The sequence below is a fragment of the Curcuma longa genome, chromosome 21 (genome assembly GCF_044706935.1).
Source record: "Curcuma longa cultivar G26 ecotype Majalengka, Jawa Barat chromosome 21, ITB_CL_G26_1.1, whole genome shotgun sequence".
Taxonomy (NCBI): domain Eukaryota; kingdom Viridiplantae; phylum Streptophyta; class Magnoliopsida; order Zingiberales; family Zingiberaceae; genus Curcuma; species Curcuma longa.
The window spans coordinates 13,963,113-13,981,717 of NC_133881.1; the positions used below are offsets into that span (position 1 = coordinate 13,963,113).

General features: G+C 35.1%; 1 protein-coding gene and 1 pseudogene across 1 annotated transcript; one reads left to right on the plus strand and one right to left on the minus strand.

Annotated features, from left to right (window-relative positions):
- Positions 1–322: 322 nt before the first annotated feature.
- On the plus strand, positions 323–6,903 carry LOC141814754 (zinc finger CCCH domain-containing protein 6-like; annotated as a pseudogene).
- An 8,224-nt stretch (positions 6,904–15,127) lies between these two features.
- LOC141815234 (histidine-containing phosphotransfer protein 1-like) lies at positions 15,128–15,901 on the minus strand. Its single transcript, XM_074703144.1, has 5 exons — positions 15,780–15,901; positions 15,618–15,686; positions 15,445–15,516; positions 15,289–15,361; positions 15,128–15,206 (listed from the first exon to the last, which is right to left on the minus strand). The coding sequence occupies exons 1-5, from the start codon at positions 15,899–15,901 to the stop codon at positions 15,156–15,158; spliced, it is 387 nt and encodes a 128-aa protein (XP_074559245.1). The 3' UTR covers positions 15,128–15,155.
- Between the last annotated feature and the right edge of the window lie 2,704 nt (positions 15,902–18,605).

Here is an 18,605-nt window from a genome sequence, read left to right on the forward strand (position 1 = left end):
AAGGCTTTTTTTTTAAACTATAATAATAATAATAATATATTTTTGTATATTTTTTTTTTGCTAGTATACAATTCGTTATTGTTCTTGATAATAATAATAATAATTTTGTAGCTAGGTTCTAAATTTTCTAAGTATATTTTAATAATTTTGTGAGGAAATTTGATGTTTTTATTTTATATTAATTTAAAAAATAGTTAATAATTCAACCCACGGATTCTGATCAACCCAATCTGTTACCGGCCTCACGTACTACTTAATGATGCCATTTATTTCGGAAATCCCTAAAAATAGTAAAAAAATAATCAATTATTAATGAAAGGGCATGTCCAAGTTCCAGCGGCGCAAAACGGAAGCCTTCGTTAGGGTTTGGTTCTTCCCCTTCTCACCCGAAACCTTGTAGAAGAGATCGTTCTCGAAGATCCTCCCTCCCTTTCTTCATCCGTCAGGCCAGGAATCGTTCCCTTGCTCGGAGCGGTCTGCTGCTCGTTTAACGTCTTCATCGGATTGTGTTGCATGGCTGGATTGAAGCGGTTGAAGAGGGTTTCCTGGGCCAGAGAGTTGAATCAGGTAACAATCGAAGACGCTATGAATCTCCAGGAGTGCGCACTTTCTGCTGGTCTTGCTTTCGGCTCGTTGATTGCTCGCCCATGAACTTTCTCGATTATGACCTTGTTTCTTGTTGTTGGGATTTGGGTATCGAAAGTGCCGATCGGCGCAATGTTTGAGTTTTTGTGTTCCTGATTTCGAAAGTCGAATTTGTTGTTTTATTTCGCGTGTAATTAAAATTTCTTGCCTTGTTGAATCGATTTCCTGGTTTGGGTTGGTGGTTAACTCTTCATTTACTTGCTTGGTAAGATTTGGACGAAATGGTTAGCAGGAATTGGATGGAGAACTGGCAGTGCCAAAAATTGCCTGTCACGAACAAAGAAATTAACACAGATTCTATCATCAGGATTAAGAATCACCATGGATAACAAACTAATGAATGTGACTTCAGTATCAACTGACAATTGGATGTTTATGTAGGTTCCAATTCTTCCTGTAAACAGCGGAGCATCAAGTAATAAATAACAAACATTCCCAACTAAAATGTTCTTGGTGTTGTGAAAAATAATTAAATACTGTCCAAATGAAAGCCACAAATTGTTGTTGTTTAATTCCCCTCCCCCCTTAAAGAAGTCCCTTGTAGCTAGTTTTTAACAAAGATTTACCTTGATCACAATCACAAAAGATTTTCATATAAGGAATCTATTACATCATTGGATGCACTTACTCATTGCTTATAGAACATCACTTTGCTTGAACCTGCCTCATCATGATCAACTAAAATGGTCAAAGTGAATTTAATAAGTATAGTTCTTTCTAAACTCGTTTTTTATGTTTTATTTATATTTTCTATTATGTTTTTGCTCATTTTGTATATTAGTGTTTGCTTATTATTCAATGTCTGAGCTAAGTTTCAATAATTAGTTGTGCAATTTACTATATAAGTATTGACTAGCCAGACATGCCATGGTTGACATAAAAGAACTAGCCTACTGTTCCGTTTAAAATGCTAATGCAAGAACATGTAATACATGTAAGTTTACCAATTAGGTATTTGATCTCTTCAAAAATTAATTTAGATTTGAGGCTTTGTCGATTTTATGTAATTAATGTGTGATGTTGTGGTTTAAACAGATTGCTCTAAACTCAATATTAACTTCATCTTAGATCTTTCTGAAACATATATTCCTGTACTGTTTGGTAAACTCATTGACCAAACATGAGAGCAAGTGACAAAGTATTATGTCTTTCTTTTGGCCATCCTTGTTTTTTTTTTTTTTGCACAAAAGTAAAAAATAAGAGCACTTACCTAAATTAGAAAAATGCTCAAATGGATCCTCTCAATTTGAAAAATTCCCAAATCAAGTCCATTCCACTCTTATTGTACCAAATACCCTCCCAAGCTATTTCACCAATTAACTTGATTCAAGAATTAAACTATTTGCTAAAATAACTTGTGTAACTGAATAATTCCCTTTTTTCCAAAACAGATAAAAATCTATTCAATTCAATTGGTATTTATCTTTTAAAATTGAAAAAGAAAAATATTTTGCTTATTTCAGTTCATCAAGTCTCTGTCCATCATGATGTTTCACCAAACAAGTTAACAAAATGAGTTTGATTAATTTTTCCCATTTTAAAAAATATTTTTAAAAGTTGCACATAGAATTAATTGGACGATTACCTCTTCTATATATATTTTTTTCAATTATTTTAGTCCATCAAATTGTTTCAACAAACAACTTGTTTTTCAACTTGATGCAAAATAACTTAATGAACCGAAATATTTCATTTGTTAAAAAAATAAAAAATGGCAAACGCCTATTTATTTTTGTTGGGTATTAGTTTTTATAATTAAAAACAAAGTTCAAGCTGTTTTCACAGAACAACTTGGCGGAATGAAAAGAATTAATAAAGTTTCTTTTTAATATTTTAAAAATATATCTCATAGTATTTCACCAAACCATTCAAAAAATAAAAGGAAAAATTCATGATAATTTAGTTGTTATTTATTTTTTTCTTAAAAGGAACATTTTTTTATATAATTTCAGTGCATCAAGACGGTTCACCATGCAACTTGATAGAATGAGATTGATTAATTTTCCCCCTTTTTAAAAAAAAAGTTTAATAAATCTTACCCATAAAAGTAAATGGACAATTGCCTCCTTTATAATTTTATTTTCTGAATTATTTTGGTCCACCAAGCTATTTCATCAAACAACTTGATTGTCAAGCTGCTATTCAACTTTAAAAAAAAAAAAAAGACTTGAACACCTATTTTTTTGGTTGGTTTTTTCTTTATAATTCCCCCCCCCCCCCCCCCCCCCCCCCCCCCCCCCCCCCCCCCTTAATTTCAAAGCATCAAGACGTTTTTACTAAACTACTTGTTGGAATGAAATTAATGAACAAAAAAAATGTAAAAATATATATATAATTAACTATAAAATTAAATTGTCATTTGCCTCATTTTGTATTATTTTTGGAAATTCTTCCAGCCACTGATGTTGTTCTATGAAATAGCTCGATCCTTGAATCAAGTAAGAATCCTGTTTTTTGACAAAGCAGTAGATGGTATTTTGGTCTAGAAAAATGGGAGGAGCTTGATTTGGGCATGATACTCAAATAATAATGCATACAATCATTCTACTCAAAATGCTTTGCCAATGAAAGCACAATCTGATCTTGTTACTAGCATCCACAAGAAATTTTAAGAAAGTAAAATAATTGATTATCTCCAATATATTCTTTACATGCCTAGCTGCCAGTAATTCTCATAAGTGGTAAAGCTGGAAATTGGAACATTTTTCATGGACATATACAGTTATAGTATGAAATGGAAATTTAATCTGTAATGAAGTTTAACTAATTTCATACTGAAGGAAAAAAGGAGTATGGATCTAATCTTATTTGTGAAGATGAAATCTTTCTTTGTGCCATTGCCATATCTTAGGCATTTTTTTTTTTCAGATTTGGAATAATGATTATTCTTGTCCTACATAAAGAACATGCAGTTTGACAACTAAATTAATAATGAATGTTAGAGAAAAGCGGGCATGGATTGCTGATGATGCCATTCTGGCTCCTGTATGTTTTGCATCAATGGTTTGTTATTCATTAGCAAAGATAAGTTCAGTGTTGCTTGATTGTTGAAAGATTTTCTTGAGATTTTAAATACTGGTATTGCTTTTTTCATTTAAAGAATACACAACTTATAGAGAATCTTTTTGTAGTAGATGGATAGGTACAGTAAAGACACTAAGATGATACTGAGAATTTAGATGTTGGCAATGGATTTACATTGAAGTGTAACTGCATTATTGTTTGCCATTCACATATGTGAAATATCTGCCATTTTAATACTCCAAAGTATTTTACTGTTTGATTGTTATTGAATTGATTTTTATTGCATATGCATCAGGTGTACATGGGATAACACTGGTAATTCAGTAACTGTTCCAAAAAGTAACTTGACATTTGCAAGTCAAGTTAATACAATAATGTTAGGGAAATTCTCTGGGAATTTATACCTGTTTTCGTTCATTCATACCAAAGGAATTGATCTTAGTTGAAAACTAACAGTTGTTATCTTTATAATAACAATAAGAAGCCATGAGCCACATTTTTTTAGGATTGGCTATATGAATTTGATCCCATCATTCAGTCTTAGTAAGATTGTTTCTCAAGTGATATTCAGATATTTAATTTTTCTATCCCTCGCTATTTTAATCGATTTACCTTGGTATCCTTGTAATTTGAATGTTAATGAAGTTTTAACTTAAACAATTGGTGAGATTTTGCTCACACAAACCAGATTTTGATGGTTTGTGCTGGTTTGAAAGTATTGATAAATGCAATGTTTCATGCCAAGACTGTTTAAAAGACCACATTTGGTTATGTCTTCTTGTAAAATAAAACCTCATTCTTCAGCTGAGCAATAAATCCACTATCTGAATGAGCGAGAGAGTTGAAATTTTCTTTTCTTCAAATTTGTCAGTCATTTAGGTTTGTACTAGTTTTCTTGCGTCACTAATCCTATTGGCATCTTTGTTAATCTCAAACATGGCCCATATCTGTAAGATCAGTATGACCTGCTTTTATTGACTTCTTTTTTTATCTATCTTAATTCTTCATATGCGCGGCTATCATCTTTTCAGCTTGATTGTGCATGTATGAGGAATATCTTTCCTGCAACTGAGCTTGTACTTTTCCCTAGGAATTTTTTTGTCCCTATGGAGTTGAACTAACATCAAATTTTTTTAATCTATATCTGGGCTTTCCTTGTAACTTGAGTTTTTATGGCTATGGCGATAGAATCAGAATCTTAAGATGATAGGGTAGGATAACACAACAAAGGTACATACAACACAACATTAACATAAATTTTAAAATAAGTTTCACAAAAGATGTCTGTCATTATGCAAGTTACTAACTTGCAAAAGCAACAATTCTCCATCTTTGCGAGCATTACCTCGATTAATGAAATAATCTACAACCAAAAGAAACCTATCTTGCTACGAACATGAGTCAACTGAATGATAAACTAATTAGCATCAGTGTAGGTCTGCATGTTTTATTCACTGAACTTTCCGTTTGCTTGATCTCAATTTGATTCTTCAGATGATAAACTTATTGCTACATATTACTAGGTTAATTATGATTATTTCTTCCTCTTGAATAACAGGTAAGATTATTTTTAGCAGAGGATGCCCCTGCTCTCTCTGGATTGGGGGCCCAAGACAATCTCCAAGCAAAGGGTTCATGGTTATTGCATCCTTCCAATGTAAGCAATGACGATTCTTCTCTTCCTCCAGGCTTTGAATCACCTCATGCTGCATATCAGTTTAGATCTCAAGTCGCACAAATCCCTTTGGCCGAGTGGAAATGTCCTCTCAGAGTAAGGAATAATCTGTTCAGTTTGCATTGCGTGAAACCTTTATATTTAATTGTGTTACATGGAGAGGCTTGTGACATTGCATGTGCTCATCTGGACTTTCAATTCTAGATACTTCCGAGTCCAAATTGGTTAGTAGCTGCTGGAGCAGAAAGTGAGGAAATTGCTGTACAGAATCAAAGGCAAATGAGAGTGCTTGAAGCAATCTATCCGCGTCCAACTTCTGTACCGCCAAAGTAAGTTGGCTTGTTGTTGAATGTGATTTTAATACCTTTTACCAACCTCAATTTGTCACCTGAGTCCAAACAACACAGCCCTTCAGTTTCATCCGAGGTGCAAGACTCATTTTGCAATGACTCCCAAATGCCAACCATTCCTATAACTGCTGTCGAAGATGAAGATCCATCAGAACAACTAGAAACTGGATCCTCAGTCAGCCAATTCCAACAAACAAGTGCTCAGATCATACAACAATATGATATTCCAGATCATACCTCAGATACAGAACATTCCCATGGTGGTGCTTTGCAGTCTGCCCTAACCATGGCTCAGGGTGATACCCCTGCTGCTAGGATTTTAGGCAGCACAGAACCTGATGTTGTCGCGGCTGCTTCTGCTGCATTCACAGCAATAATGAAAAGCAATGAGCAAGGAAGCATGATCGACCGTGACCTTCTGATTAGCATCCTCACCAATCCTAGCTTAGTGGGGAAGTTGGTTTCAGAGTATGGAACTCCTAAAGAATCTCAGCTGGCTTTAGCTTCTTCGTCCATCTCATTCTCGCATCCACCTCTCTCAGTCCAAACCCCAGCTCACCCTCCTTCAGTTCCACCTTCAGGAGTTCCTTCGATAAGTAACAGTGTTCCTCCCCTCCAAGGTTATCGAACTCCACAAATGTATCCTCTGCCAAGTTCATTGCCACCGCCAGTTATGCATGCGCATGGTGTACCATCCCTTCCTGTCCCCTTAATCCCTCTGAAACCTATGCAGAGCGCTCAAGCAGTTGTTAGAGATGCAAATTATTTGAAGAGCTTAGTCCAGCAACATGGTGGTGAGAAGCCAGATGCTGTTATGGTAGCTGGGAATGCTGTTAATCCAGTAAACTATGGCCCCGGTCATCTAAGAGAAGCAAGACCTAAGATCCCTCGGCCTTGCGCCTTCTTCAACACACCGAAAGGGTGCCGACATGGGGCAAACTGCTCATATCAGCACGATCCTTCTCTACCGCCAAGAACTGAGCAGCCAAGAGGGCCAAAGAGAATTAAGTTAGATGGAGGGATTGTTAACTGGAACTAAAGTGGTCACTTTATGTTCCACATTGTGGTTCCTTTTCTTCATTACATCATTGTGTTCATTCGTCTGCTCGTAAATATCAGTGCGAGTGCTGCTCGCCACCGTGTGATACTTACTATGTTCGCCTTCTTTTTGATCCTTCGACCCAAAATATCGTCGACAAGAATTATGAATTTGTGCATTTGTTAAAGCTCAGCATATGCATTAAAAGGGTTTGATTTAGTAATATCGATATTCAAGAACACTGGGGTTTGAAGATTTGGTTAAATCTGTCTTGTGAACCTTAGATTTATACATACAGTCTGACTACATTCATTTTTATCTTTTGAGTGAGTTCTAGTCGTCGAGTTCAATTTCGATCCATTTACGTACTGTTCAAAGTTAAATCTCTCAAAAGCATTGAAACTGTGATTCCCAGTTTTTGTTCAAACTTCAGACTGTGTTTGATTGTATTCATGTTATCTTGATAAACACCAAAAGAAATAACAACTAACCTACTCCCCTTTAAATCTCTATCAAGAATTTATCAAACTTTATTTCAGAACTATTATTTTTAAAAATATTTATCAAACATTTAAATTTCTAAAAAAATATTTATCAAACTTTCTAAACTCGATCAAAATATATAAATATTATCGCCATTAATTCTTCAATATTAATTTTTTTTTAAAAAAAATAGCAGAAATTTTGAAATGGTACAGAGACTCGAGATCGCAATCGAACGTGCATCATATTTAAGAAGAATCCGATCTGTTACGTGCAATCAGTCAATCACCTTGCAACTATTCTATATATTTTGACTTTGTCTTTGATATTGCCAAAGCACCAACTAATCACAAAGAATAATAGAATTAATATATATCAAAGAACACTACTGATCTACTTCGAGCATAGATACCTAACCAATAGCAGTAATGCAAATTAAATTAGATGAGTGAAATCCAGGTGTAATTAATTGCTAGATTCGAGGTTGAGAATTGTAACTGTTTCTCATCGATCGTCGTATAGAAAAGTCTATATATGAGGGAAGGCAATGACGGAAAAAGAATCATATCAAGGTACGTAATTAAGGTGATTGAGTTGGTTTAGTGGCATGCACTCAATGAACCAATGAAATATTTCATGCACGTTGGGAATTAATCCCATAACCTATCGCAGCAACACCTATTAAAATCTCTTCATGAATCATATTAAGGTAATTGAGCACTCATCATACGATAACGATAAAAAATATCTTAACTAATTATTATTAAATGAAATGAAATTGTTTAGAACAAACAAATCCAGAAACAAAATTAACATAAGAACCATGCATGTTCTAAAAGAAACATGTATAGACCAAATAGCAAATTAGTTTGCTAGCTATAAGTGGTGGATATATGGTTCCTATACACATCAAGACTTCACGTGTAGAAGCGAACGAGCAAACAACTGGAGCTCCTGAAGCAGCTTGAAAGCTAGCTAGAATTATCGCAGCCAAGTTCCCAAGCTCTTAAACAGGGGAGGCCTTTTACCACTGTCCTTGGGTACCTCTCGAGGTTGAATTACTTGTATCTTTCGCTGTCTTTTCACTGCATATATCAAGTAAACAAGCATGTCACTACTACTCTTCCTTCACGAGACATATTTTATATATATATAAAATACTCAACTCGCACAGAAATAAATAATTAATTAAATTGAATCCAATGTACATACCATTTTCAGTTTGTTGGTAGCCTTCGCGAAGCTTGCGCTTTGACGTTTCCAGCTTAGATTGAAGCGATGCGTCCTGATCAAGACATTTGAATTGTTAAAACAAAACAAAAATAGACTAAGTACAATTGATAATTCTTTTTAAACGAAGCTAGCTAGTTAGATATAAATTAAGTGAGAAATTTAATGGCTAAACTTACATCTAGAAGCATGTTTGGCAATCTGGGACGCTTTGCAGGTAGAGCAACAACAATCACAGGAGGCTGAGGCTGAGGAGGTTTATGCTCTGTGGATGTTAATCTTTGTGACCTGCAGCCTTGTGGTTGTCTTGTGGATGGAGCAATCACAAGATCAGGAGGTTGATGCTCTGTGAATGTTGGAAGCGACCCTTCCTGATTGCTAGGCTCAGGTGCGATCATAGGAGGCTCTAGCCTTCTGCAGAACTTCTTCGATGTCGGCTCAAATGGTCGGTAGGACCAGCCTTCGCTGAGTCTGCGCTTTGCCGCTTCCAGATTAGATCGAAGCGACGACCCTTCCTGCTGATCATTGCGAGGTTCAGGATGATGCGACCCTTCTTGATCATTGCGAGGCTCATCAGGTACTTGATGCTCTGTGACTGTTGTCTGGGGCGCCATCGGCTTCGTTTGATCGTCGTCGACTACTCTTCTAAGGCGGATCTTGCCATTTGCTGCTGACACTATTTTCCAGGTTTCTTGCCTTTTCGTCTCTGCTTTTTCTTCTACGACGGCAACAGGAACAGCGGCTCGCGGTGGTTCCCCTTCTGCGGAGGGAGGAGTCCGTGCAGCCGATAAGGCTCCAACGCTCTTGACGGGGTTTCCACGGCCAGACTTCTCCTCCTCCATCGCTTCGACGGCGTCGCGATGGCCCTCGTCGGATTTCTCTACGCGGGGAAGCGGGGCGAACAGCATCTGTACAATCTTATCCTTCCTGATCCTGAACTCGTCAGGGTGATTGGAGGCAGCGACGCGGATGCCTTGTCGGATGACGCGGAAGACGTCCGATTCGCCGGCCGTCCGGAAGACCTCCCGCCAGTGGTCCAGCGTTTTGGACGAGGAGATCGCCATGGAGAACTCGGTTGGCGGCGTCGACGAAGGAAGGAAGACGACGGGAGACTGATCCTTCGCTTTGGTGGTGGAATAATCGGACTCCTCCTCTCCTCGATATAAAAATATATGTAGCCGCTTTCATCGGAACTGACCGCAAAAAAAAAAAAAAAAATGTTGGCGGGCGCACGTGCGGGTCGAGCCCATTAATACTTTTGGGCCCGTTATTGAGTTTTTTGGCCCAACGCCGGAAGGCCGATGAAGCAGTAAATGGGTCAATGCGAGAGCCCGGCCCGCAAATCTCATGCCTGATGAATAAGCGCAAGATGATTGAGAGGTTGACACTGGTCTTGGCCATTTTTTGTTTTAATTTCATTAAAAAAATAAATAAAATCATGAATATGATAATAAATGTTTCAATATTGGAAACTAGTTAATTAAACAAAAGAGAACATAATTTCCTTAGTTATCTCCGATCGATCTCACGATACAAAAATCTAGTTAAACAAGCAAAGAATTAATCCAACATCATAACCAATTAAGCAATCTCCTTCTTCCCTTTCCTTTGATGCTTTTGTGCAAGACCACCATTAAATGAATATGAAAAACATCGAAAAATCGGCATCCAATAAGTGCACCATATAGTTCCCAAAGTTAACAATCTTACAATAATTAAGTTTCAATCTTTGGCATAAACCAAAAAAACTTGAGCATGCAATTTGGCAAGAACACATCATCTTCTATTGCCATTGTTCTTCTTCTACTAGCTAGATACTACTGCTACCACATCATGGGGACTGATCCACCAGCAGCCACAATCTGCCGCTCCAGCTGCAATTCAAGATCAAAATAAATACAAATTATAAACGAAATTTAAGATCATATGATATATTTCAAAATATTAGTTTAAAATTTAATAAAAATTTAAGGTGTAATTAAAATCTATTTTAAATTTTGATAAATTAGAGACGGATTTGCTACAAAATTATTAATCCGTTTCACTTTAATAATATATAACATTTGAAAGAAAAAAATTGAGACGGAATTTAAATAAATTTGATACGAAATTATATATAGATTTTTATAAATAAAAATAAATATGAATTATTAATAAAATTTGAGACTGTATAATTTCTGTCGAAATTTAGATAACTCAAAGATGGATTTACTATGAAAATATTAATCTATTTTATTTTAATAAAATATAATATTTAGAAAAAAAATTGAGATAAAATTTAAAATAAATTTGATATGAAATTATATATAAATTTTTATAAATAAAAATAAATATAAATTATAAACATAATTTGAAACTGTATGATTTCTAGCAAAACATGGTACGTACAAATAATAGTATAGCAAATCTAAGAAGTTCAAATTGGATATTTGAGATTATTAGAAAGAGTAAACTAAACAAATGTTATTATTTAATTTGAGAAATAGTTACAATAGTTTCAATCGATGAGAAAATGGATTGAGATCATACATATGAATTGAATTGATTAGAGTTGAATACACAAGGGATAGAGGGAAATGAAAGTGAGACTTTATAGTTAATTTAACGAAAATTTTTTAGTTGATATGCACATTTCGAGTGATATATATATATAGCATGTGCAAAGTCTCCACTTTGGCGATGCCAGGAAGATTGGACTAATTAACTCTGTTTGATTTGCTGCTGCTGCTGCTGCCTGATATATATCCAGCAAGCAGTAGGGGCTGTAACTTCTCACCCTTTACTGATTCTTCAACAAACATCCCTAATAAGTTTTTTTTTCCTTCTGTTTTCTAGTAGTCTTTTAGTTTCTGTATTATATATTACGCTACTTTGTTACCATAATGCGAGTTGTTGATGTTGAAGCTGAGTTAGTTTGATACTTCATCATTTTTGACCAGATTTGTTCATCCAGTCCATTTCAACTGATGAATGTTTTTTTCCTAGATATTCAATCTGGTGTATAACTTGATGGGACAAGTTTATGTGGTTCGCAAGAGAATTAACCTTAGCGCTGAGAAGGCCATCTTCATCTTCGTTAAGAAATAACTACCACCCACCGGTAAGATACTATCACTGAAGTTACACATTACATTTTTATTCTCATCACAAAGTGTACGTTGATATTTTTTCTTTAGCTTCCATGATGTCTGCGATCTATGAGGAACACAAGGACGATGACGGTTTCCTTTATATGACCTACAGCGGGGAGAACATGCACTTTCGGTTCCGACTAATCGTCCCAAATATCTTCTGTGCATAAAACCTGATTCGATGTACATTCTCCGCATCCCTCGTCTCCATGCATCAAGCTCACACATTATTGCTTTTATTTTCCATTTGCATGGATATTGTTCACTATAATCTCACGTTTCTGAAGACTGTTTAATATCCTCCTGCATATTGGACATATGTAAAGTATTTCATTCTATTTTGCTTCTTTGTTGGAAATTTATCAAGTGAACAAAAAATATCTCGATCAGACTTTCAAATGAAGAGAAGGAATGAACTAAATGGTTTTCTCTCGAACACCCCTTCACAAAATACTGACAGGAAGTTGTCTTTTGTTTGGGATGTTTCTTCTGAGAGGAGGAACATGACTAATGCATGAGTGTGAATTAATTTCATGTTTCTTGATTTGTTTCCTTTTATTTTCTTTAGAAAAGCGTACACTTATGTTTCTGTTTCTGGATTTGTCTGGTGTGTGAGATATATACAATTTCATTCAATGCAATTAAGGTTTTTATTATTGTTGCATGATCAGTGCTGCCTCACTAAACCAACTCAATTGCCTCACCTATCTTGTAGCAAAAATGGAAGATCGATGCTCATTCCGGATGACATTTGATTCTTGCTCTCCTGTGATAATCTATCACTCGAGTACCAACTGGGTTATTATGTTCATGGAAGCAATTATAATCGCAATTGCCTCACCTACCATGATACGATATTGCTTCATCGAAAATATATTTTTAATAACCGCAAATGTAACTAATACGATCCCATTACAATCCACAAGCAGAAACACTTGATTTTAAGCTCCACATCAAAGTTTATTCCGAGGCAACACATTAACCCTAAGCAGCATCTAAACCTCTTTCTCTAAACAATTTCCTCTAAATAAACCGATAGACCAGAACACAATGAAATTTAGAAGAGCAAAAAGAATCTATTAAATCAAATCTCTTGATTATTTTTATTTTTGAATCATCAAAGTGGTAATGTTTTGATGAAAATATTAAGATGATGATGCTTTAGCAAATTAGCTAGTATCATAGTGATAATATTTTAAAGAAATCAATACTAAAGTAATGATGCTTTGAGGAAATTGATGATGTTTAGAAGAAAATCAATATTAATATGATGATGTTTTAATAAAATCAACATTAATATAAGAAAATGTTTTAACGAAATAACCATGCTATGATAATTTTAACAAAATCAAGTGATGATTATTCTTTAATAAAAATGGCACCAAAATGATGATGTTTCCACCAAAGCAATATCAATTTTTTTTATTTTTTAAATTCTTAAAATTTGATTTTTCTTTTTAGTTTTGTTTCATTTTTTATAATTAATTATTAAAAAATATTTTTAAAATAATAAAAAAATTATTTTTTAATAATTAACGCTCCTTTAATTTATATTTTAAAATTAATTTTATCTTGTATTTTAAAATTTTTTATTAAAGTTTTAAACTTTTTAAAATAGATATACATAAATTTAAGAGATTATCCTGAACTTAATGATGTAATTTTTTTTTAAAAAAAATTAAACTTTTTAAGATCAGCAATGATTTTTATAGAAAATTTATAGATGAAATAAATTTTTTTTATTTTCTTATTTTGATTGGGTTTAATCCAGTTTGATTCGTTAATTTTTTTAAAAAAAAAAAATTATCTTTTTTAGTTTAAAATTGAAGGACGCAAAAAGAATATTTTACAAGTTAAGTGTGTCCCTCAATTATAACGAGTCTTCCCCGTTGCATCAGACAAATCCAGAGAGAGAAACATCAATCGATGTTCTAAACAAAACAAATCAAGAAACATTAATTAACTAAATAGCTAATTAATTTGCTGCAATTGTCGATCGGATGGGGATTGTGTAATCATCAAGACTGTGCATGCCTTCTACAGCTGCTGAAGTGAGCAAGCATGCAGCTGGAAGCTCTAGCTCCTGAAGCAAGCACAAAATTAATTTAATTATCGCAACCGAGCTCCGGAGATCCTGAATTGGAGAGGCCTTCTGCAGAACTTCTTCGAACTCGGCTCATATGGTCGGTATGACCAGTCTTTGCTGAGTCTGCGCTTTGCCGCTTCCAGATTAGATCGAAGCGACCCTTCCGGCTGATGATCATTGCGAGCTGGTTCAGGATGATGCGACCCAGCTTCTTGATCATTGCGAGGCTCATCAGGTACTCGATGCTCTGTGAATGATGTCTGTGGTTTCGATGGCTTCGTTTGATCGTCGTCGACTACTCTTCTAAGGCGGATCTTGATGCCATTTGCTGAGGCTGACACTATTTTCCAGGTTTCTTGCCTCTTCGTCTCTGCTTTTTCTTCGACGACGGCAACAGGAACAGCGGCTCGCGGTGGTTCCCCTTCTGCGAAGGGAGGAGTCGTCCGTGCAGCCGATAAAGCTCCAACGCTCTCGACGGGGTTGCCACGGCCAGACTCCTCCTCCTCCTCCTCCTCCTCCTCCTCCATCGCTTTGACGGCGTCGCGATGGCCCTCGTCGGCCTTCTCGACGCGGGGAAGCGCGGTGAGGAGCATCTGTACAATCTTATCCTTCCTGATCCTGAACTCGTCAGGGTGATTGGAGGCAGCGACGCGGATGCCTTGTCGGATGACGCGGAAGACGTCCGATTCGCCGGCAGTCCGGAAGACCTCCCGCCAGTGGTCCAGCGTTTTGGACGAGGAGATCGCCATGAAGAACTCGGTTGGCGGCGCCGGCGAAGGAAGGAAGACGACGACTGATCCTTTCGCTTTGGTGGTGGAATAATCGGACGACTCCTCTCCTCGACATATATATAAATATATATGTAGCCGCTTTCATCGGAACTGACCGCCAAAAAAAAAACTCGTTGGTGGGCGTGCGGGTCTAGCCCATTAATACTTTTGGGCCCGTTATTGAGTTTTTTGGCCCAACGCTGGAAGGCCGATGAAGCTGTAAACGGACCAATGCGAGAGCCCGGCCCGCAAATCTCATGCCTGACGAATAAGCGCAAGATGATTGAGAGGTTGACACTGGTCTTGGCCATTTTTTTGTTTTAATTTCATTAAAAAATAAACAAAATCATGAATATGATAATAAATGTTTCAATATTGGAAACTAGTTAAATTAAACAAGAGAGAACATAATTTCCTTAGTTATCTCCGATCGATCTCACGATACAAAAATCTAGTTAAACAAGCAAAGAATTAATCCAACATCATACACAATTAAGCAATCTCCTTCTTCCCTTTCCTTTGATGCTTTTGTGCAAGACCACCATTAAATGAATATGAAAAACATCTAAAATCGACGTTCAATAAGTGCACCATATAGTTCCAAAGCTAACAATCTCACAATTAAGTTTCAATCTTTGGCATAAACAAAAAAAACTTGAGCAATTTGGCAAGAACACATCATCTTCTATTGCCATTGTTCTTCTACTAGCTAGATACTACTGCTACCACATCATGGGGACTGATCCACCAGCAGCCACAATCTGCTGCTCCAGCTGCAATTCAAGATCAAAATGTATTAAGTTAGTTCCATGTGATATAGAGCAGACAAAGAGTTCATCGATCGATCGATCCTACCGCGAAGAGAGTTTCCAGCTTGTTCTTCACCAGGAAGTACTCATTCTTGACTTGCTGTAGGCACCTGAGGCACCTGCAATAGAGTGAATGAAGATGCAAAGTATCAATGAGAAGTAGATGAATCAAAATTGAGACAGCATGCATGGCACTACTGACCCTTCCTGATTCATTTCCTCACAGAAGCTGCGAAAGGCCACACAGACATTTTTAACCCTTTGAGTTCCAATGCTACAAGGTGAAATCCAAGGTGTATGTATGTATGTGAAGGAGATTGATTCAGAGCAGTCGTAAGAAATATAATTGTATTGTTTTCAAATGTTAATTAAAACCTGGCACTGCTGCCTTTCAACTGGTGAACATGGGCATCCACTTTCTTGAAGTCCACAGCCTGCTGGTCTCTGGAGAGCAAGAGAACAAGCTAAGGATAGTAGATATGATGAACAATGGAACAGGACTCGCTAGGGTTTTCAGGGCAGAGAGAGATGGCTCACAGCGTCCTGCTTAGCTCATTGAGGAGCTTCTCAGAATCCTCAAAGAAAAGAGTGACGACCTCAAGAACAAACTCAGGGTTGCTCTCGTCCTGCGGCTGCTGGTGTAAACAATACAATTTCATTCAATGAAAGGTTTTTATTATTGTTGCATGCATGATGAGTGTGCAACCTCACCAAACCAACTCAAATGCCTCACCTATCTTGTAGCAAATTAAAAAAGGGAAGATGTTTACTCCGGGTGTCTTTCAATATCGATCTCATAGCGATTTCAAAAGAGTAAATTTGATTCTTGCTCTCTTGTGATAATTTATCACTCGAGTATCAATTCGGTTATGTCGATCAGAGCAATTATATAGTAATTGCCTCGGTTACCTTGATACGATACTTCATTGATAATATATTCTTAATAACCGCAAGTGTAACTAATATGATCCCATTACAATCCAGAAGTAGAACACTTGATTTTAAGCTCCACATCAAAGTTTATTCCGAGGCAACACATTAATCCTAAGCAGCATATATCTAAACCTCTTTCTCTAAAGAATTTCTTCTAAATAAACCGATAGACCAGAACACAATGAAATTTAGAATAGTAAAAAGAATATATTAAATCAAATCTCTTGATATTTTTATTTTTGAATCATCAAAGTGTTAATCTTTTGATGAAAATATTTAGATTTAGTTATTCAGATTTAGTTAGAAAAAATCTAATAAAATCTCTTGATAAGATTTTATTAGTTTCTTAATAAATTTTCTTAACTAAATTATTATGTTATTATCTTAACTAAATTTTATTATTATCTTAACAAAATCTATTAATAAAATTTCGTTAATTTATTAATAAAATTTCTTAATTAAGTTTTGTTATTTTTTTAACAAAATTTCTTAACAAAATTTATATGAAAAAATCATAATAAAATTTTATTTAGGATTTAGAAGAAATAGAATTCTTAACAGAATTTCATAATGGAAATTCTTAACAAAATTTCTTAACAGAAATCCTTAACAGAATTTTTCATAGGAAAAATTCTTAATAGAATTTCAGAAATTCTTAACAGAATTTTCTAATTGAAATTCTCTCAGGGGTGTTTGGTTTAAGGTTCTCCAAATGTAAATGTTCAGTTGAGTTCTTAAAATTTGTGCAATGGACATCATATGGGTGTTTGGGTTTAGATGGTGAATGTACATATGAGGTTGGGGTAATGGAAAATTGGGGGTTGGCAAAAAGGACCGTCCTTTTTGCCAACCTGAAAATTCAAATTATACATCTACCCTTGTAAAAAATATATAAGAATTTTTTCAAGTTTTTAGTAAGGGTAAATAAGTAAATGGGCATCCAAAATACAACTCAACTTCATATTCACCAAACACTCCATTTACATTTACATTTTCTCAACCTTTTCTCAACCCCAACTATACATTTACATATTTTCAACCCCAACTTTCCGTTGAAAAAATACAACTTAAAACCAAACACCCCCTTTATCCAGAGGCTACAGCAGGGACTTAAAAGAGGAACTTGGAATTCACATAACAGAATTTTGTTCTGTGAATGTTGTATGTGGCTTCGTTTGATCGCCGACTACTCTTCTAAGGCGGATCTTGCCATTTGCTGAGACTGATACTATTTTCCAAGTTGCTATTTCTTCTATGATAGCAACTGGAATAGTGGCTCGCGGTGGCTTCCCTTATGCAGAGGAAGGGAAAGGAGACGACGGAGACTAATCCTTTAGCTTGGGTTTTGGTTTGGTAGTGGAATGATCGGACTCTCTCCTCCACTCCTCGATATATATACATCCGCTTTTATCGGAAGTCACTGCCAAAAACAAAAAATTCAAAAACTCATTGGCGGGCGCACGTGTATATATATCCGCTTTTATCGGAATAGGCCGCCAAAAAATCCGCATTTGTCGGAACTTGCCGTCAAAATTAGGGGTGAGTAAAAATTCGGTTAAACTGAATAAATCGACCGCACCGACCGAATTAAAAAATTCTGTTCGGTTATTTCAAAATTTTGATTATTTTTTTTAAAATCAATTAATTTTATTCGGTTTTGGTTTTAAAATTTTTTATTCAGTTAAACCGAATAAACTGAATTATTCAAATTAGGAAAAAATAATTTATAAATTTTAAGTAAATAAATTTATAAACTTTTAATTAATTAGTAAAATTTTTATAATATTAAAAAAAATCGATTAATTCGGTTAAAAACTGAATTAACCGATAAAATATCAATTCGATTTGCTCGATTTTTATTGAAAAATTCAATTAGTTCAGTTGGTTCAAAAAAAAAAATATGAGTATTAACTATTAAAGAAGAAGTCGTATTTATTTTGAATAAATATATTAAAAGAAAATATATCAAACTGACTAGACTGTGTAATCAGTACCGATGAACTATTAAAAAATTCAATTAATTCAATAATCAATCAAATTAATTAATTTATTCAATTTTAATAATAAAATTTAATCAATTTTATTTATTAAAAAATTAATTAATTCAATTAGTTTAATTTGATCGCGAGACTGACAATAAGTGAGAAAGTAGAGTAATCAATGAGGTGATTTTGAGTTTGTCGTGGATATCCAATTATAATATACGAAAATAATAACAATTTACAAATCAAATTCAAGCCTTATCCTCTGACCAATCTTGTCACATTTAGCCATTAAATAATACTCCGTCATTTAAACATCCTTAGTAACACACTTAAATACGATGATAATCTGATAACTACCACGCAAAGGAACATGTAACTACCTCATTTAGCTCATTTAAAACTATCCTAAAACAAGATCCAGAGTTAATGTAACTCACTTAGCCTA